The 22,580-nt window shown below is 33.9% G+C and overlaps 1 protein-coding gene across 4 annotated transcripts; it reads left to right on the top strand.

The window, feature by feature from the left end:
- Positions 1 to 12,004: 12,004 nt before the first annotated feature.
- LOC132304386 (uncharacterized) lies at positions 12,005 to 19,638 on the top strand. Of its 4 annotated transcripts, none has more exons than XR_009481586.1 (4): positions 12,005 to 12,390; positions 15,516 to 15,631; positions 18,731 to 19,286; positions 19,367 to 19,638. XR_009481586.1 is itself a non-coding variant. In XM_059802041.1 (4 exons), the coding sequence occupies exons 2-4, from the start codon at positions 15,246 to 15,248 to the stop codon at positions 19,137 to 19,139; spliced, it is 573 nt and encodes a 190-aa protein (XP_059658024.1). In that variant the 5' UTR covers positions 12,261 to 12,390; positions 15,200 to 15,245; the 3' UTR covers positions 19,140 to 19,638. The 4 variants fall into 4 exon arrangements, 3 of the variants coding, with proteins under 3 accessions (XP_059658023.1, XP_059658024.1, XP_059658025.1); XM_059802041.1 differs by adding an exon at positions 15,200 to 15,293 and having other exon boundaries at positions 12,261 to 12,390; positions 18,731 to 19,638; XM_059802042.1 differs by adding an exon at positions 15,200 to 15,275 and having other exon boundaries at positions 12,261 to 12,390; positions 18,731 to 19,638.
- The last annotated feature ends 2,942 nt before the right edge of the window (positions 19,639 to 22,580 follow it).

The raw sequence follows: 22,580 nt of genomic DNA on the forward strand, positions 1-22,580 counted from the left end.
TAGTCCATAACTTTCTTACAATCACCTTCAATAAGGACCTGGTTGTAGCCCCAATTTTTCACCGACAAGATTCCTTCCCTTTGCATGAATGTCTCTGTCATAAAAGGAATAGTGTGTCGGCAAAAAATTGATGGCCACACGAAAAATTGCCAGCTTTCTGACGTTGAATGGGGGAAGGTGTGGCATTCTTGGCTTCGCCTTCTCATCGATATTGACTTATCTGGTTGTGTTTTAAAAAATTAAATAAAAATAAAAATAAAAATAAAAGGTTGTTGAACTATCATGGGGATAATTTATTGCCTGTTGAACTATCATGGGTGTAATTTACTGAACTATGTTGAACTATCATGGGTGGTGCCTCATCGGATATCGGGAAAGGCTAAAATCAGAGCAGCTTAGGCGGGCCTCACCTCTTTAATTGATATACATGTTGATAAATAAATAAATAAATAAACATTTATTAATCAATTCCACCTGTTTTGTTTCAAAAATCATTCTTGTCACCTTTTTATAGTCAAAAGGATTAAAAGTAAATTCATCTGGAATTTTATTTTATTTTATTTTATTTATTTATTTATTTTTATTATTTTTATTTTTATTTACAGCAACACAAAAGAGAGAACAACAACAACACAAAAGAAACACCAAAACCTCCCAACACTCCGAGTGCCTAGTGAATGAATGAAAGGAGCCATGCTGGCCACACATCCCAAACCAGATCAGAGCTTGTGGAATTTAAGACTTGTTGAGCTAAAGAGGGAGCAACACTGTTACAAGAGCGAGGAATCCAAGAAATATTGCACCCCTCCATGACTTGAAGCATGAATGCAATGAGGCCAATGAAACCAAGAAATTATTAGATGGTTTTGATTTATGTGACATTTGATGGATTAATTCAAAAAAAAAATTTCAATCATAAAACTTTGTAATTTATTAATACACTCTTGTAGGATTATTTTTTCAATTCAAAAGTCTGTATTTAATTGATTCATCAAATATTAATAGACTAAGACTATCTAATAATTTATCAATGAAACCACCTCGATCATATCTCAACAAATATTCTTGAAGATCCTGTCATTCCTCACAGCTCGACATTGTGAGGGCTATGGACCATAAAATTGTAGAGGTGGAGCCAAATCTGACTCGACTTCGTCATTCGTCAAACTAGGATTAATAGCCTCAATTTGAATAAGGAAAACATTTCACACCATCCGAGAGAATTGGCAACGAAAAAGATAACAATATTATATTACGATATTTTATACGATTGTAATTATTTTATGGTATAACAGTTAACTTTTATTTTAAAAATAACATCTTTTGTGGCTAGACTTTAAAAAATGATTTGTTATAACCTTTGGCATATATTTTAAATTTAAAATTACCTCTCTCTCTCTATATATATATATATATATTATAATTCTAACATATACGATCGAATCCATCTGTTGAAATTATATAGGTTGAGTAATATGGGTCGAGACTCCATGACGTTCTTCTCCACCCAAACCGACAACACTTTTGTTGCATTTAGTCCACTTTATCTATCTGTCCACCCTAATAAAGGGGACTCGATAAAGATCCAAACACCTTTGTGTGGACACTTAGCTAGCGAGTTGGCATGACACTTGATCAAAAATTTGGTCTGCTCTAATACCATTTATCAAGGCCAACCTCAACGAGACAGTGTGAGTTTGGGTGGGAGAAAATATTATTAGTTCTCGTCTCATATCGGATGCAAACGGGAAGTGTTTTGGACATAAAAAGTTAAGTATGATATAATCTAATAGTTTAAAATTTTGAATTAATCGCAAAACACTGGACCTCTGACATTAATCTACAAGTTACGTTTGAAGAAAACTTTACGTCCTGGTTGATGGAGGAATATTCAAACAATGTTGTGCGACTATTATTATTCGTTATCAATAAAATTCTTCATTTGAAAGGAAAACAAAGCAAAACAAAAAAGAAAAGAACATAAAAGTTGCGTGTCTCATAAAAAAGGTTGTGTTAAACTGCACGTCACCATATTCTTTATTACTCACTCTACTTATACTAAATCTTCTTTTTCTCTTAATATTACTTTCAATGTAAAATGTGTCACAGACTCACACCTCTTAATATTTAAAATATATATATTTTTAGATGTCCAAAACATCTTAATAAATTTTTTTCTTTCAATTAATGTTAATCCAACCATCTCATAGATTTGATCATTTCTTATTTTATCATGTTTTAGTCTTACTTTATGCATATATTGCTTTTATCTTTATCCAACATTTTATCCCATAAAGTGAGACTGATTTAATAGTTATTCTATAAAAATTACCTCACACTATTAAAACAATACATTAATTACATAATATGTTAAAGGGTTAAGTGCACTAAACCCCTTTAAACTATTGATCCTATTGCAAGAAATTCCCTTAGACTATAAAAATTTCAAAAAACACCCTCAACTATAATTTTTATTCCAATTTGCTTCATCCGGCGGTGCGCCGGTAGAATATTGCGGTGAAATATACCATGTGCTGTCACGTGACACAAAATTGGAATATTTATGACCATAGTGCCCTTCGGAACATGAAAGGACAATATTGCCCTTCTTTGTCCCCACAAACACGTAAACCTAATTTCCCATGACCCAAACAGAGTCTTATGCCGTCTGTCACTGTTCATCTTCTTCAACACGCACACAGTGCTCCAACTTCAAAGAACAAATATCTGAGGCTCGTCCAGTGGAAAATATGGCGCAAACACACACTCGTTGTGCATTTCCGGCGAAGAAACCTGCACGCCGCACATGGAGAATTCGATGACGACGTGTTCTATTTCATGATTTTTACATTGCATCTATAACACATTGAATTCCCCAGATCGAATTCTAAAAAGTCAAACACTAGAGCGAGAAAGAGATTCATTTTATATATAATAGGAAGGTGCGGCATACATATTTGTATATATACACGTTGGATTTAGCGAAGTTTCATTTATTGATTTTTGATTAACAGGTTGCCACTTTGCATATCGAAATCAACATGGTAAGTCAAAAAGATATATATATATATATATCGGGAGTACAGCATCTTCTCTCTTTTCAAGCTCTTGTATATACATAGAATCCTAATTTCAGAAATTTCCAAAATTAAATCCCCAAATCAAACTCACTCATCTCAGAAGAAGATGATGATGTGACAAAAAATAAGGTTGATTCGTAAAAGAGACTATGGATTTGCGGAGGTTCCAAGTGGATGACAACAGACTGTGCCTTTTGCTGATGATGGTGTCACATAGGTGTTGCCCCGTTGTGGTGTTTTTCTGCTATGTATAGTAGATTGATTTTTTTTTTTGTTTTTTTGTAACCAAAGGCAAAAGTAACACGAATTAAGGGTATAACTTAAAAGACGCCCTATTTATAAAGGGTAGACTGGTCTTTTCAGTTTTCCGGCATTGAAAGCCGCCGTGATTGGGTTGAATGCAACGAAAATGGAGGGGGTGGTGTTTTAGTTTAAGGAGGTTTCTTGCAATTGAATTATAATTAGGGGAAGTTTAGTGCACTTAACCTTATGTTTAATGCACTCCACAATTTAGTCCATCATATCTTATTGGGTAAACTATATTTTGTACATAAAACTTCCTAAACTATTTCATTTTGTTACAACATATCCCAATAGCTATACTATTTTATTAAATGACCATAATATCTCTTCTTATTTAATTTCATATAATATCTTATCTAAATAAATTATGAAAAAGTTCATACTAATTTGATGAGATATTTTTCATTAAATTTACTTTTAATTTTTTAATTAATTATTTAAATGAATATATTACATGAAAAGAAGGTATTTTTTTCAAAAAAAATTTCATCAATATATTTTATGAAAAAATGATAAAAATGTTTAAATTGGTTATAATACGTTTTATTATAAATAATAGAGTTTTAATAATAAGTTACTCAATTTAGAAAATGGTAGTTACAAATTTATTTATCTTTTTTTTTTTTTTTTTCATTTTTATGACAAATGGATACTAAAAATAAAATTAAGGTAACTAGTATAATTAATATTTACATAAGAGAAAATATAATAAAAATAATTTAATAAGAAATGAAAATTTTAATGAGAAAGGGTAAAATAGTCTTTTGTGATGAATTTGTCCTTAATTGCAACAAATCAATAATTTAGGGAGCAGTTTTTAGTTCAGGAGATTATTTGCAAAAGGCCAATAATTTAGAGGCCAATAATTTATGTTAGTTCTAATTTTTCCTCAGTGGTGATTGATTATTATTTTTCATATATATGTATAGATAAATTTAGAGTTTGAAAGTAGAACAACTCTAACTATTTTATATAAATGAGGAGAACTAATATTATCATTTCTTCAATATCTATAACGACCGGATAACATCACTACCTATTTACGTAAAATTAGTCAAATTTATGGAGACTCATTATCATTACTCATTACTCATTTATATTTTCATCTTTACAAGCTCACCTTAAATTTTTTTTTTTTTTTTTTCCTTTACAATAACACACACAATATATAAAACAAATATTTAGTTTAGGTGCTAATTTTCTTTCTTCCCTAGGCCAATTTGACCAATTGCTAAGCTACTTTTTGTTGTTATTTTCATTTTTCTGTGAAACTGGTTAAGGGAGTTTCAAAGAAACTTCTACATTTCAAAAAAAGAAAAAAAATTCTAAGTTAATAAAATTATTAACATATAGGAAACTCTAAAGAGATATTTTGGCTTCAAGTAGACGACTTAAGGACCATTTCTCAATGACTAGTCTCCATATTTATGTCACAATAATTACAAAAAGCTAAAAATTTCACATTTATACACACTATGTGATATATATATATATATATATATATATATATGTCTTCCATCTGTATAATTTGCCACATGACCATTATATACAAGAGGGAACATAATTATCAAGGTATTTTCCCCTCTTATAACCTTTCTGATAAAAATTGGTACTTGGAAGAATTATTGTAAAACCTTGTTATTGGATCCCAAAATTTTAGTGAAAGTGTGAAGCCACTTTATTTCACAATGTCCATTGCAACATCCACACATACTTGTCACCACATCAATCACATGGTGGCCGTAGTTTTCCATATCCACCATCACAATATGTGTGCTTATTACCATACATCACTATGTTGTTGTGATGGTACATGGACAATGTTTTCCACTGATATACCCCTGTAAATCTCCATTGTCATTAGTCTAATCGTCACGTGCAATGTTAAAAAGGCTTGCCTATGCACGGTGCACAATACTTCCGTCATTATAATTTTTAAAAAAGGTCAAGTACACGCAGTTTTAAAAGGTCAAAAGTACATGACGTCATGTTAAAATCAGTCTTTTTCATCCGGCGCAGTGTCACTTCCAAAATCAGTCTTTGTTTACGCACACCACCACACACTCAAATACAATGGCATCCATAACCCTCATGTAATCATAACCTACACCACCAAGCTTTCTCATGTGATAAATTCTGGAAAAATGATCAACAGGTCAGTGATCTAGCGATATCAGCTTTTTACTTTTTCAAGAAAGGTCAGGGTTCAAGTGTCATAAGAGACAAATGTGTCTGAATACCAATTAGAATAAGAAAAAAAAAATGTTACATTTACAAGTCAATGTCACATGATAAACACACAATTACAAGAAGCACTCAAATTTGTAATTTTCATACATAATTTCTTTTATTTTGGACCTCATGACTATAATTAAATTTCTATGTAGTGTCTTTAACTCTTTTAGTCATGTGATAGAATTTGAGAGGTTGAATGATATCCAAGTATTTATGGAAGTAATTGTTTTAACAAAACTCTCACACATTTATATTTATGTAAAAGGTGTGGCGGTATTGCCTGAGTGGTAAAAAAGATCAAGTCTAAAGTGTTCCCACCTTATTGATTCTATGTCCCATTCCCTCCACTCTCAAATAACTACTAACCATTACCAGACTAAAAAAAAAAAAAAAAAAGATTTATGCAATAAACTACTTTAGAAAAATAAACTACTTTTTTTAGTTAATAATAAAAGGTAAACTTTATAGTGTTTTTTTTTTAAAAAAAGAAAACTTTATACTTATTGAAATAATTCAGACGAGAAAAGTACAACCAAATTACACAGTATTTTATAAAAGTAAATAATACTTTTGGAAGTTAAAAATATTTTCCTAAGAATAGTATAGAATTAAAATCATCTCATGTACTGGAGAGGTCCAGTCCATGATTGGCACTACCAAATGATAAGTTAATTCCAATTTGTATTTGTATTTGTATTGTTTTAGGATGAGGGCCAAATTTGAATGTTTCCAAATTCATCTTGTTTTAAATTTGTAAATTTTATTCTTTTTGGGATCTTCAATTTCAGGAACTAAAAAATTTGAAATTAAAATGGTCCTTTAATTAGGTTGAAGTTGTGGTTAGACGTGGAAGTTCGAATTGAAGGTTGAATTTGTTCTTTTGCAAATTTTATTCCAAGTTTGCCTCAACAAACTCCAAAGCTGCGCATATGAACCCAGAAATCAAAAAAGCAATTTATTTATTTATTTAATTTTTTTATCTGCACCTAGCAAAAATTGATCATGACATTTTATAAAAAGTAAAAATTCAAACTATGAATTTTAGAATTAGGGCTAAAAGATTCAATAGAGTTTCAAGGAATCAAATGCATGTAATTTTCTTTTACAAACTTACCTTTAACCCTTTACCCAAAGAAAAAAAAAAAAAAAATGGATGTCTGACCTTAGTAGCGCAAAAGAGGATTAACTAGTTAGGATTATGAAAATAACAAAATCTAAATCACATAAAGTAGGACAGGGAGCCGAAGCATGCTTGAAGGGTTAAGCATAAATAAGAATATAAAAAAATACATCGTAAGCATGAACGTATATATTATTAAATATTTACACATGTTTGTGTTTGTATATATATAATTATATTTTGAAAGAGAGATCTTGAATGGATCATTTATGATGTGAATGCAAGTTATCTCCAAATCTAACCAATTTTAAATTTGACAAAGGAGCTGAGTTATGAGTGATGAATAGGTAGGCTAGGTAGACCAACTCCAACGAGAAAATGTCTTGGACATAAAAAATTGAGTGTAATACCATCTAATAATTTAAAATTTTGGATCGAATGATAAAACACCGGATATTTGACATTAAGCTACAAGTTGTGTTTGAAGGAAACTGGAATATTCAAAACCTGTTGTGTGGCCTATTATTCTTTTTTATCAAAAAAATTCTTCATTTGAAAGGAAAACAAAGCAAAACAAAAAAAAAGAAAAGAACAGAAAAAGTGTGTATCTCATAAAAAGGGTTAATGGTCCACACTTTGTATGGTATCCAATTTAAAGTTTTCTCCTCTTTTCTTCTGAAAAAAAAGAAAAAAAAAAAAGAAAGAGAGAACTTTTAACATGTTCCTTTTGGACACACACAACTTCAGTATTATCATTGAGACTTTAGAATAATAAACATACCTTTTAATTTTAAAACAATACATTTTTTTTTTTTTCTTAATTGGTATTCACACATACTTATCTCTTTTGAGATTTGAGATTTGAATCCCTGATCTCTCTTTGAAAAGTAAGAGACTGATACTACTAAGCCACTGACCCGTTGATATTTTAAAACAATACATCAATTACATAATATGTTAAATGCACCCCACAATTTAGTCCATCATGTCTTAATACTATGATTTTTGTCAATTCTAATTTGTCCTTGCTTTTTTTATTGTATTGCTGCAAAATTTGTCAATTCAACGATTCACTTTTTTTTCTTTTGTTTGCAAAGATCATTAAATATAAATAATTTAATATTTGAGAGACTTTAGGCTCAACAACTTATTTTTCTGTAAAGAATGAACTAAAATATTATAATATAAATAAATAAATAAGTATTTGTGAGACTTCAGATTTAACAATTTTAATTATTTACAAAGTATGAAAAAGAACAATTTAATATAAATAATTATTTTTTTTACCCTTTAAAGTGAGAAAGAAAAATAAAATTTTCTTTTTAGTTAACAAGTTTCGTACCGATAACGTTTTATGAATATAAAATAATTATAGAGCAAGAAATATAAAACACAAGAGATGTGAAGGAACAAGAAGAGAAAGAAATTTTCTATTACTTTTTCTTATTTGATGTATTGAACTCAACACAATTCATACATATTTAGGAACAAATTTTTACTCTCACTTTAGTGCTCTTTTCCCTCACTTCTTATTCACTTTCCACGCTATCTCCATATTTTTCTTTCTTCGGACATCCATAAGCACATATAATTGGTGTACGAAGTTTAATATGTGGACCCTGCGTCAACTTTTACACCACTCGTGTTTTTTTCGCACCATATAAACGTGACATAGTAGTTGTCGCAGAATGGAACTCGTCAATTCAATGATAACAACCGCAAGTTTGGTTCATTATCAATAAATTCTGGCCCCACACAGAGAATCTTTCTCTCCCAATACTAATATAAAATATATAAGATAAAATTACACTAACCTCCTCCATAAAGGTCTTAATTACAAAAATTTCTAATATGCTTTTAAAAATAACACTCACCTCCTTTATCAATAATGATTTTGTAACATTGACCACCTGTCATAACGGTTCCAAATGGTGGTCGATCGATAAGATTTTGCGCTTGAACCAAAATAAGACATTTAGTGCATTTTATGGCATGTGAAATTACATAAATACCCTTATCTTAACAAAAATACCTTTCTCTCTTTTTACGTGACAAAGCAAAATCATAACAATTCTCTTTCTCTGTGTATATCTCTTTTGAAACAAAATAAAACACATTAGGAATATTTTTTTTGCAAATAACCCAATGAAAAACTTCAATTTATGTTTAACTTCTCTATTCTTGCTAGCTTTGATGATGGAATGTTATTGACTTCAACAATCAGCCACGGAATTAGTTTAGGACCAGTCGGGGCGGATGCCCCCACTGAATTATTTATTTATTTTTTAATTTATATTGTTACTTATAATTTAAATTAAAATTTCAAAAGTGCCTCCCCTCAATTCTTTAAAATGCCCCCTTCACATCTTTACCTCACTGATTTCTCCACTGAATTTTTTTAATTTATATTATTATCTAAAGTTTTAGTTAAAATTTCAAAAATGCCCCCACTTAATTTTTAAAATGGCCCACTTCACAAATTTTTTTTTTTTTTTTTTTTTTTCAAATTTGTGTACAATTTTTCTTTTCAAATTTGTGCACAATTTTTCTTTTATTCTTCGATGATGCCCCCTCAAAAAATTTCTGTCAACAGTTAAAGTACTTCTGCAAACATACCAAAAATCATCTAATAGGAGAGGTCAAGTTAAGTAATAAGAAGATGGACCACTACTTAGAGAGAAGTGATAGGTCTTCCGACCTCAATTGCTGACTCTTCTTTCGAATACAACGGGGTTGGATTACATTGGAACTCTTAAAAAAAAAAATCTCGTAAACATTTCTTTCTCTTTGACTCATTCCCAACCATGTTGTATTCAATAAAAGAGTCGGCAATCGAGATAGAAAGACCTATCACTTCTCTACTTCTAATAGTCTTATTAACTATCTATTAACTAACAAATAAGATGGACCACTACTCAAAACTTTTATAATTAGCTTAATATGTCCAAGTATAATCAAATAAATTTGGCGCTATAATATAAAAATCATAGAAATTAATATATTATTTCTTACTTACAAAATGATAAAAAAAAAAAAGAGAAAAAAAAGAAAGATTTTGGGTCATTACAACCACACAAAAATCATTTTAAATGCTTTTACTTTATTTTAACGAAAAGGATGTCGATTTTTTCTTTCAATGATAGACTTAATCACTTTGGCAAATTAAATAAGTAAATATCTCAAAATAAAATCAAAATTGATCCCATTTGTAATATCATTTTTTTTAAATTTATATTATTACCTATAGTTTTAATTAAAATTTCAAAAATGCCCCCCCCCCTTCTCAATTCTTTAAAATGCCCTTCACATCTTTACCTGATTTCTTCACTGAATTTTTTTAATTTATATTAATATCTAAAGTTTTAGTTAAAATTTCAAAAATACCCCTACTTAATTTTAAAAATGGCCCACTTCACAATTTTTTTTTTTTCATATTTGTCTACAATTTTTTTATGCTTGGGTATGGTGGGACAAAGATCAAGAGAGGCTTTGCAAGGGAAAGCCTAAAATTACTTCTCGGGACGATGCCCCCTTAAAAAAATTTCTGGGTCCGTACCAACGGGCCAGTGGCCTAGCGGTATTAGCCTCTTACTTTTCAAAGGAATGTCAGGGGTTTAAGTCTCAGAAGAGATACATGTGTGTGAGTACCAATTAGGAAAAAAAAAAAAAAAAAAAAAAAAATTTCTGGATATGTAGCTGTCAACCGTTAAAGTACCAAGAATCATCCAACAGGAGAGGTCAAGTTAAGTAACAAGAAGATGGACCACTACTGTGTTAACTATCAATTGGGTTACCTCTAATAGTCTTACTAACTATCTAGTAACTAACAAGAATATGGACCACTACTCAAAACTTTATAATTAGCTTAATATGTCCAAATATAATCAAATAAATTTGGTGCTATAATATAAAATCATAGAAATTAATATATTATTTCTTACTTACAAAATAAAAAAAAAAAGAAAAAAAAAGAAAAAGATTTTGGGTCATTACAACCACACAAAAATCATTTTAAATGCTTTTATTTTATTTTAACGAAAAGGATGTCGATTTTTTCTTTCAATGATAGACGTAATCACTTTGGCAAATTAAATAAGTAAATATCTCAAAATAAAATCAAAATTGATGGACCTTCTATAATTTTTTTTGTTTCCAATTGCATGATCCATGAAATTTCCATCCATTTGTAATGTCATTTTCCTTTCCTTTCTGCAAATGACTTTTGCTTCAAATAAAAATAATTTCCCCTCGTAAAGTATTAGGTCTCAAGATCGATTCTTACTCTGTGCAAACAATTTATTGGAAGAAGATGTGTGAGGAAAAAAAAAAATACAATTCCCAAAAAGTAGGATAGAAAGAAGTATCATATCCTCTCACACAATTACTACAAATTCATCTCAACATTCATCAATCCATTATCTAGTGTCTTCGCTGGCCTTTGTCCATGCTCAATTTCTTGTTAGGAATTGATTTTGATTCCATTTGTTACAATCCGTCAAACCTCATGTACTCAGTCGGACCCAGAAAATTAGGTGGGGACAATAATGATTTTTTTTTTTTAATAATTTCAGGAGGGCAATAGTAATATTATATGTGTATATAATACAAAAAACCAAATTAACAAGGGTAAATTATTTCCCTCGCACAATGTAAACAAAAAATATTATCTAGTGTCTTCGCTCAATTTCTTGTTAGGAATTGACTTTGATTCCATTTGTTACAATTCATCAAACCTCGTGTACTCAGTCTGACCCAAAAAATTAGGTGGGGACAATAATGATTTTTTTTTTTTATAATAATTTCAGGAGGGCAATAGTAATATTATATGTGTATATAATACAAAAAACCAAATTAACAAGGGTAAATTATTTCCCTCGCACAATGTAAACAAAAAATAAATTTTTTTGAATTTGTACTTTCTTTTTGACTTTTTTTTGGTCCAAAAAAAGGGTTTTGACACTATTTGTGTCAGTCAGTATTTTAAAAGCTTATTTATAGTTATTTTCCGACCCAAACAGACCCATAGATTTTTTAATTTTAAATAAAACAAAAATGCTTTGGACTCACATTTTTCTGACCCAAGCATTTTGGCGATCGCGGGCTGGATAGGGGATTCAGCGACTGATTTAACGATTCAATTTTTTGGCCCAAAATGTCAAGAGCCCATTGGAATTCATGGATCGCCAAAACTGAACTTGGGCTCGTGGGAATCCACGTGGTAGATTTAGATGATCCGTAAAATTTTCCCCGATTGTGGCGATGTGTAATGATTATTTTCCTCTCCTTTCCGCAAATGACTTCTCCTTCGAGTGAAATGAATTTCCGGAAAGTAGGGTAGAAAGAATTCTCATCTCCTCTCACACACACATTACTGCAAATGGTATATGATTATATATACACACAAATTCACCTGAATATTCATCGATCCGTTGAGGATCGAAGACAATAGGAAAAACCCATAAGCACCCCGAATCATTTTCTCTCTCTACATTCACCTATTGGATGATGTTGAAGGCGTGGAAATGGTATCAGAACTGTTTGGCTGTACATCCTGTCAAGACTCAGGTCATCAGCTCCGCTTTGATTTGGGGATTTGGTGATATTGCTGCCCAGACCATCACTCATTCCACAGCCAAACATCAACGAATTTCTGTAAGTACCCATCACCCAATTTCCCACGATAATACCTGTATATACATGTATATATGGAACTATCATTGTTGTATTTGATTCCTGTACAATTCATAGATTTCTAGTTATTATTCACCGTTTGGGCATATGGTATCGTTAATTTTATATCCATTTCTTTCTCTCTGTTCTTACATATACCTTATTGGCCATCTTTGATGTTCATAGCGTCTCTTATGGGTCTTTTGGATTTGGTTTGTTTAGTGCATTGTTTGGTTTATATAATACTTGGAATCTGCACCTCATTATGTTTGCTCTGACACTGGTAAGCATGGCGATGAGTGTCTGAAAATTCCATTTGTTTGATCATGAATGAATGTTTGTTTTTAGGGCTAATGTTCTGTTTAGTTATAACCACCCTCTAGTTATTGAGTACCCTTTTGTTGTATTAATTTGGACAACATGAATCCCATTTTTCTTTCTTGGGGGAGGAAGGGTGGGTTTTCTCAACAGGAATGTTTCCTAAAATATTATAATATTTGTTAAAAAATAGTAAAAAAATTCATGTGATATGAAGTACAGGTAGTCCTCTGGAAAGTGGAAAGTGACTGATTAGGGTGCTCAAGTTTGGCTCGGTTAGACTTTTCTACTTTTAGAAGCTTGAACCAAGTTCAATTAGTTCTTTGAACTCAGTTCTGCACAAATTGAGCTCTAGAAACTCGTTAGCTCCCTCATTTTGTTGATTTTTTGGATAGTGCAAGGATATATGCTACGTTTGGTGTGCAGGAATGGAATGGAATGCAAGTGGGAATGGAATGGGAATGGTCATTCTCATTCTATTGTTTGGTTGTAAATATGAAATGTGTAGGAATGGAATGATAATAACCATTCTAGTGTTTGGTTGGACCAATTTAAAATTTAGAATGGAATAAATTTCTAATTGAATTCTCCAAAATATCCCTCTTAGTAACAAATAAATTAAATTAAATTAATAAAATGACATTCTCTAATAATTTTTTAAAAATAAATGGTGGTAGTGGCGGTGGTGGATGGTGGAAAGCAATAGTAGTGTAGGTGGTGGTGTTGGAAGGCGGCGGCGGTGGCAATGGTGGAAATTGGTGGTAGCAATGGTGGCAGTAGTGTTGGTGGAAGGCGGTGGCAGCAGTGTGGTGGTTTTGGTGGAAGGAGATAGTGGTGTGACTATAGTGGTGGTGGAAGGCGGTGGTGGAAGGTGGTGGTGGTGGTGATGGAAGGTGGTAGTGGTGACGGTGGTGGTGGCGGTGGCGGAAGGTGGTGGCGAAAGGTGGTGGGCGATGGCGAAAGGTGGTGATGGTGGCGATGGCGGAAGGTGGTGGCAGTGGCGGTGGTGGAAGGTGGTGGCGGTGGTGGAAGACGGTGGAAGGTGGTGGTGGTGGCGGTCGTGGAAGGTGGTGGCGGTGATGGAAGGTGGTGGCAGAAGGTGGTGGGCGATGACGAAAGGTGGTGGCGGTGGCGGAAGGTGATGGTGGTGGCGATGGTGAAAGGTGGTGGTGGCGGTGGTGGGCGATGGCGAAAGGCGGTGGCGGAAAGCGGTGGCGGTGGCGGTGGCGATGGTGGAAGGTGGTGGTGGTGGTTGTGGATGGTGGTGGTGGTGGTGGTGGTGATGATGGAAGGTGGTAGAAGACGATGGTGGTGGTGGAAGGTGATAGCGGCGGCGTTGGTGGTTGTTGAAGGCGGTGGCGGCGGCGGTGGTGGAAGGCGGCGGTGGTGGTTATTGAAGGAGGTGGCGGTGAAAGGTGGCGGTGGTGGTGGTGGAAGGCGGCGGCGGCGGTGGTGGCATTGCTGAAAGGCGATGGCGGTGGTGGTGGTGGAAGGTGGTGGAAGGCAATAGCCGTGGTGGTAGTGGAAGGCGGTGGCCGTAGCGGTGGTGAAAGGCGGTGGCGGCGGTGGTGGTGGAAAGTGGTGGGCGGTGGTGAAAGTCGGTGGTGGTGGAAGGCAGTGGTAGTGGTAGACTGGTAGTGTTGGTGAAAGGCGGAGATGATTGTGGTGGAAGGTAATGGTGGTTTTTAGACTTGGAATATGAGGGTGTTTTGGGAAGTCCATTTTTTAAAATAAATTACTTGGGAATGGAATGGCCATTCCATATGTTTAGTTGTGGAATGAATTTTCATTCCAGTGGAATGAATTTTCACTTTAAGTTGCAAACCAAACAAAGGAATGGTTGGAATGGGCATTCCATTCCATTCCATTCCTGAACACCAAACGTAGCAATAGTTCTTTCCTTTGTGCAGTTGTTCCATGGGTGCACTCCCCTTTGAGAGCCTTTAATGAAACTTTGCTAATAATAAAAAATAAAAATAAAAAAGAAAAGAAAAAAGAAACTCAATTAGCTCAACAGTTGACAGTGAAGATGTGTTAATTATAGAAAACTTCAGATGTCAAAAGATTGCCAGTATTGGAATAATAGTTGATGGTTGGTAAAGGATTCTTTCTCATGATGTTGGAATTGTTAAAGTACTTTATGTTAGTGCACAATGCATGAGAGCATGCTTGGGATTGGAGATGATAGTTTTAGCAGAGATTGGGCTACTACTTGTTGAACTAGTTTGCTATCACCAACGGAGTACAATAACTAGCAAGTGTTGCAAATTTAGTACTGGTACTATTTGTTCTTTGAAAAATGAATAATGCAATGTGGATTGTTGTTACACAAGCCAGTTCCCATGTGGATGAGAAGGCCCTTAGTCATTCAGGTTTAATTTTTTTGTCATCATGAGATGTTTGAAAACAGCAAATTATTATTTTCTGATTAATTTTTTTCTTTGGTACTTCCTAATTGATTCTCTTAAGACAGGTAATCAAGGTTCTGTGCTGTATGCACGGTGACTTATGACAGTCTAATGATCGCAAAGATTGATCTGGAGCCAAACGTACTCTTTCTGTACAAAGTATTCCTAGTTTAAATCTATTATGTTTCATCAATATCATTTTTTCTTCTAGGTATGTTATTCATATATAATTACAGGAATAATGACATCCGTGGAATTTTAGTTTCAATGTCATATGGTGGGAAATGTTGTCTTTTCTTTTTGTTCTCTCTCTCTCTCTCTCTCTCAAAGAATAGATGGCTGGAAAATTTAGCAATTGTCTTTCTATCGGTTTATTTACAGAATGATAAACCTTCTATACAACAAGATGAAGATAAAGAATTCAAGATCAATTGGAGACGAGTGGCTACCACTAGCTTGTTTGGTTTTGGGTTTGTTGGACCAGTTGGCCACTTCTGGTTAGTATTTCTCCCTCATTTTCAGAATACATTTGCCTATGAATTGTAAGAGTACATTTTAAGAAGTTTTTGCTTAACATGCATATTATATGAGCAGTCTCTCAAGAGACTTACATGAATGCAGTAGCATTTTAAGATCCTAGGTTTCACTTGAAATTAATATTCTTTTAAAGATGATTATTTGGCCATTGATGTTAAAGAAAGGTGACTTTCATCCGAGTGCTTGTCAAAAAAAAAATATTGAAACAGAAGACTTGGCATGTATATGAGATGATTAAAGAGGCCATGATCTGAAAATTTTGGCAAATAAGGAAAGGCCACTAGGTACTCTTATGAAAATTGATTTTCCATCCTAAACTTGGTCCCATGTATAAGATTAAAGACATATTGTGCATGTTTTTCCTCTATATTGGAAATTTAGAGTGCATAGTAGTAAATCCAGAAGATGGTCGGCAGCAAACCTAAAGCACTAAATATCAGACTAATGATTTTGACCTTTCTTGGGATTATTTTGAAATAGGCTAGAAGAGCATTAGTTAAAATCTGATGCCTTTTTGTGACATCTCGTTCTATATATGCCGTCTTCGTGCAATTTCTATTCACATAATTTGGGGGGTTGGTGGGGTGGTGTTTGAGGAAGCACAGATTCCACACCAATTTACTGCTCCAAAAATTTATTCCTATTTATTCGTTGAATTTTCTCCTCTCTAAGAAGAAAGTCATCACAATCCTCATTAGTCTTGCTTTGATCCTAGTCGTATGGGGTTAGCCACATGGATTGAATGCTCCAAAAAGTTGTACCCTATTTATTCCTTGAATTTTGTTTTATATAAGAACAAACTCATCACCTTCCCCATTAGCCTTGCCTTGATCCTAGTGAAATGGGGTTAGCCCCATGAATTCTCTTCTTCATCTCTTTACTACCTATGCCTTTTATTACATTTAATTTCTTGGGGTCTTTTCTAACAAGTTCATCCCATGTTAGTTTTGTCTGCCTCTTTGTCTCTTACTGTTTATTTTAGTTAGTATTACAATTTTTTTGGTGCATTTTTTGAACTATGTTGTAATATTCATACCACCCAACTCCATTTTCTTTTATTTTATCACTAACAATAATATTTGCCACTCATAAATTTTCTCTAACACGTATATGATGAATTCTTTAAGAAGAAACTAAATAGAATACAATATGCATATTTTGACAAGATTCAATGAAAATGCTGTATCATATTAAGACTAGTGCTTCATTTGGTACAACAGATGCAAAAAGTGGGTGGAAGGAAGGATGTGACATCCCTAGGGAGGAGAAGATGTCATTCCCCCTTTTTGTTTGGTGAAGTGGGAGAGAGTAGAAGGGGGTGACACCTTCCATTATTTGGTAAGAGAAAAGGAAAGGGGGAATATTTTATTGTTTTTACCACTATACCATCATTATATAATTTTGTAAAATATTTGCTGAAGGGTAATAAAATCACTTTACGTAATATGCCACACTTCTCCTTCGCTTCCCTCCTATACCGTCCAGCTTTGGAGGAACGAAAAACGGTGGGTTAGGAGGGGATGCTTCATCCATCCATCTCTCCAACTCTCCCGTGTACCAACCAACGAAGAAGGGTGAGAGGCATTGCAAATTGACGGGGCAAGATGTTTCCTATTCAAAGTTTTTGGGCTTTGCAAATAGGTTCTAACTTCTAAGGCTGTTATTTTTTAACCTCAAATGATGGTTTTGAACAAGCTTCTTCTAACTGATCAATTGTTAATAGAAATCGAGCGATTCATATTTTTGCTCCATCTGCAAAGGGTCCAAAGTTGGGTCATCTTGTGGCGTTATCTAGTACCTAAAATACTATGGAGTCTTTAGTATTCCCTTTTTTATTTTCTCTTGGTGTTATCCTCGACATGCTTATGGTAGTTTCTTAGCTTAGTCATTAAAAGCTTCATATAGTAGAGCAAATTAATGTTCGTGGTTTCTTTCCTTTTTTCTTTTCTAAATCCTTTTCAATTTATGCGGACGGTGCAAACAGTGTGTTTTTTTTTTTTTTTTTACTGGACTGCGCTAGGAAACTCAGAAAAATTGGGGTTTTGTCATAGGCTAAGAGTATGGAAAGCCTGCAGTTGTGGGTTTAGGGTTTTAAATTACAGAAGAATGGTTATGGGGTTTATAGATAGAAAGGGACTGTTGTTGACTTGGGTTTGGAATTGATAGGTTGCAAGAATTTCAGAAGAAGTGTGCTTGAATTTTGTGGATAACTAGTATTGTAGAGCCTGGTGTGGATTAAAAGGCTGCAAAAATAGGGGAAAAAGTGAGTTATAGATTGAGTTCTAAAAATGAAAAAAATTAAAGACATTAAGGCTGGTTGTGATTACAATTCCTTAGTCTTAAGGTTATTATTCATTTGGGGGGAAGGTGGGGTAGTTTGCTTAAGGTTAGGTTACATTACTCCTGATAGAGTTTGGAAACCTTCTCTCAAATTTTGTTTTCTTCTGGTGATCTTGTTGATAACTCCTTATATGACCAATTTGAGGGTTTGTGGACTAGTTTGAATTCCATAGGAGGTCCAAACTCTCCTATTTAGTGAGTCCTTATGCGTGTAATAACTTATATCTAAAATGAATTCATACAGATTACAGCTGTAGTTACAAATCAGTTACCCAACGAACTAAGACCATAAATATCAGCTTGTTACTTTCTTTGTTCTGCATTTTGCAGGTTGTGCAATAATATGAATATTGGATTAGGAGATGTTTGACCAGATTCTCCTAGAATTTCACATACTAGTCAATCCAACAGCCTTAAATAGTTAAGATAGGTCTGTGATCAATCATTAAGATAGGTCTGTGATCAATCATTTATTATTTGGTTGCTAGTTGCTGCATTAGTGGTCATGCTACCACTTCCCCCAAGGTACATGCTATGTTTTCAAAAATTAACAAGAAATGCTGTTATTTTTTGATATATTAATGGTTTTAATAGGACAGTGTAAATGGTTTTTCATTTTATTTTTTTGCCTTTGTCAGAATAAAATTTTAAAGTTTTACTGAAGGTAACAGTTTCATTTTATTATAGCCTATGAATAAAACAATGCACCCATCTTGTAGGTATGAAGGGTTGGACCGGTTTATAAGGTTGCGACTTCAGCTACAACCCAAATCCCTGCGATTTGTTGCTACTAAAGTAGCAGTTGATGGTATCATTTTTGGGCCCTTGGATTTGCTCGTGTTCTTCACTTATATGGGTTTTTCTGCCGGAAAGAGTGTTGCTCAAATTAAGGAAGATGTGAAGCGAGACTTTATCCCAGCCTTCATGTTGGAGGGAGGCATTTGGCCAATAGTTCAGGTTGTGAACTTCCGATTTATTCCAGTGAGGAACCAACTCCTCTATGTCAACTTCTTCTGCTTGTTGGATAGCTCTTTCTTGTCGTGGCTCGAGCAACAACAGGATGCTCCTTGGAAGCAGTGGTTCAAATCTTTGTTGACTTCAAAGGAACAAGAAGGCCAAGGCGGATAATTGTTTGTACCACAATATTGTTCATATTTCTCCTCTGCCCCTAGTGATGATAATGGAGGATACATGTCTGAGAAAAATATTTTTGCGAGATTCCTGAAATACCGACTTGTGTTTTTGAAGTTGGGTTTTAGGAAGTGCTAGAAATTGGTACGTGTCTCATCTGATTTCACTTCACTTCAAACGCAAGGAAGCGGATTTGACGATTCCCTATCCATTTTTCTATGCAGTTTTTCTGGCTTTCAACGCCTTGAGGTGTTGAGATTTTACCTGCTCCATTATCAAGTTGATTGAAAAGTACGAATAGAGACTTTTTTCTTTCCCTCTTTTTTCCCCTTTTAAAATTTTTTGGCTTATTTTAATTAAATACATTATTGATTTATGAGAGAAGTACATCAGACAAAATTTCAGCAGCAGTGTTCTTTGTTTCCTTCTCTTCTTTTAAATCACAATTGTACTAAAGAATTCCTCAGTTATAATTGCAGATTCTGGTTCACACAAATTGTTTTCGTATCATTTAGGTTTTGAAAGTATTGCTTTGCATGGTAAGATATTAGAGTTTTATTTGGTAGTGTTTGCTTGCAGCAGATGCAAAGTTAGAACTTCACATATTTGTCTCTGTATGAGAGTTGACGCGTTGTCTCTGTGTCATTTGGGTTTCTGAAGTACTGTTTTGCGTGGCCCTATCTGTTCCATACTTCTGCTTGAAGATGCAGAGTTGGAACTAAATTATGTATTTGATTGATTAAGAGGTGACCCGAAAAGGGCACCGTGGTTTAGTTGTATTTCTTCTACCTCCCAAAGTAGATAATGAAGGTTCGGGTTAGATAATGAGGGTTCAAGTTCCTAAAGGGGCAAGTGGTGTGTCTTTCTTGCCAATGTGAAGAAAAAGAAAAAAAAGTCTGTGTGTGTATCGTGATATTCAGTATTTCTTTTAGGCCATTTGCACCAGCCTTTTCGGATTTTGACACTCTAAAAATGCCACTTCAGCTTTTTCAAGAATCACGTCAGCAATTTCAAGAGTCACGTCAGTAGCTTTCGCTCTTCAGAAACAAGTACTCCATCAGACTCTCCTGATTTTCGCTCTAAAAAAAATAAAAAATAAAAAATTTATTATTATTTTTTTAATTATTATTATTATTTTCTAAACAGCTATATTCGTAACGGCAATATTTTTAACGGCTATATTTTTCATCTTATATAATGAATACTCATTTGCTTATCTGAAAATCATCACTACATTCATCTTTCTCCATTGTAGCAAAATATCATTATCCATCTTTTTCAATTTTGACATTCTAATGGCTTCGTCATCATAAGCTTTTCATTTGGCAAACTCTAATTCTTCATCATCCTCATCATCCTCTTCAGAAGATGACCCTATTGCCGCGTTGATTCAACAGGATTAAGACGAATTCTATGAAATTATGAATTCAGTCAGGCCAGAGATAGTTAAGCAAGTATTTCAAGTCCATAATAAGAAGCAGTACATTTATCGTGACCAAGAGGGAAACCACTATCAGCTAATAAAAGACTACTTCGACGAGAATTGCACATATCCACCGGAGTGCTTTCACAGGTGATTCAGGATGCGATAAGAACTTTTTCTTCGTATCGGCGAGAGCACTGTCATTAAATGCTTGAAGGTATTTTGAATGTTATTGTTGCTGTGTATGCAGAGGAGTGTATGCGCCCACTCAACGAAGCCGACATAGCACTGCTGCTTGAAGAAGAAGAGCAGAGAGGATTTCCGGGTATGCTTTGTTCTATCGACTATATGCACTGGGGTGGAAGAATTGCCTAGTGGAATGGCACGGCACACATAGGGGACGCTCTGGCAAGAATACTCTCATATTGGAAGCAGTTGCCTCACAAGATTTGTGGATCTGGCATGCATTCTTTGGAATGCTGGGTTCACACAATGATATAAATGTGTTGGATCATTCCCCGATATTCAACGGTATCGTCAATGGCCAATTACCTCTGGTTAATTATGTAGTAAATGGACATCACTATAGAATGGGGTATTACCTGTTTGATGGTATATACCCTAAGTGAGCAACTTTGATGCGGACCATCTCGCACCCAACCACTTTAAAAGAAAAATTGTTTGCTCAGCGACAAGAGGCATGCAGGAAAGTTGTGGAACGGGCTTTTGGGGTATTGCAGATCAAGTGGGCAATAACGCAAGGACTAGTGCGTTACTAGGAGAAAGATGACTTGCGCCTCATAATGAAAACGTGCATCATCCTTCACAATATGATCATTGAAGATGAGCGTCACTTAAATGTTGGAAGATGGACTCCGCCACCGGAGGATGCAATCCCGATTTCCACTTTAAGTTGATGCCCATCGGTTTTAGCAGCACACATATTCTCTCGCCAATTTCAGATTCGCAATAGAGAGACAAATACGTGATTGAGGAATGATTTGATGAAAAATTTGTGGAACCGCTATGGTGATGAAGATGTTTAATCTATGTTACATTTTGTTTGCTTTTAAGATGTTATGACATTTCGTGTACTAGAATTTTTATTATGTAATGGTTTTTAAGATTAAAAATAATGAATTGGAATAAGAAAATAAGGATTACAAAATCACAAGTATATGAATTTGTAATTAAATTTTTTTTTTTAAGTTAAAAAAAAAAAATTTATACTTAAAAAAAAAATATATAGTCGTTAAGGCACTATTTGTGTCAGCCAAACAGTGCCTTAACGGCTAAATGCATTCTTTGTGTGGTACACATTTAAAATTTAAAGCAAAAAAATTTTAAAAAAAAAATTGAGGGAAAAAAACAAAAAAAAAAAAGGTTTTTTAATTTATTTTTAGCCCAAATAATTTTTTTTTTAGACAAACAGTGCCTAAACAATATATTTTTTATTTAATGAATTTTATTTTATTTTATTTTTTAAAAAAAGAGCTCAAAATAACCTATTTTTAGGTTTTTTCAAAAAAAAAAAAAATCAGTGTCTTCACGGTTCCAGGACCGTTTGAGAATAAAACAAAAAAGGCAATTGCAAAACGGCGCCATTTTGCAAAAAAAATATATATATAACAATCGAGGGCTGGCTAGCGGTATTTCGCAAGATGGCCCACCAGGCACAGTGGGCCCCGCGGATTTAAGCTAGCCCGCTGTTCGGCCAAAGGGCCACTTGCTCGCAAATGGGCCTTTAGCGCTCTTACAAACCTTGCAATACTCAGAAGCAGGCACGTTGAGCTTTGAAACCAAAGGACCTTGTACACAGAAATGGGAAAAAAAAGAAGGCATTCTCTTCATCAATACCCTATCGGTACTAAACTTTGCTCGTAATGGTAAAGGTTGGTACTATAAAAACATCAATCAAGAAAGAAATTGATATGCTTCCTTGTCACTCTCTCTTTCTCACTCTCTCTCTCTCTCTATATATATACACGCACACACATATATATATATAAAGTCGA

Source organism: Cornus florida, unplaced genomic scaffold, assembly GCF_030987335.1.
Source record: "Cornus florida cultivar Cherokee Brave unplaced genomic scaffold, ASM3098733v1 CherokeeBrave_3.0.0_Hap2_Chr04, whole genome shotgun sequence".
Classification (NCBI taxonomy): Eukaryota; Viridiplantae; Streptophyta; class Magnoliopsida; order Cornales; family Cornaceae; genus Cornus; species Cornus florida.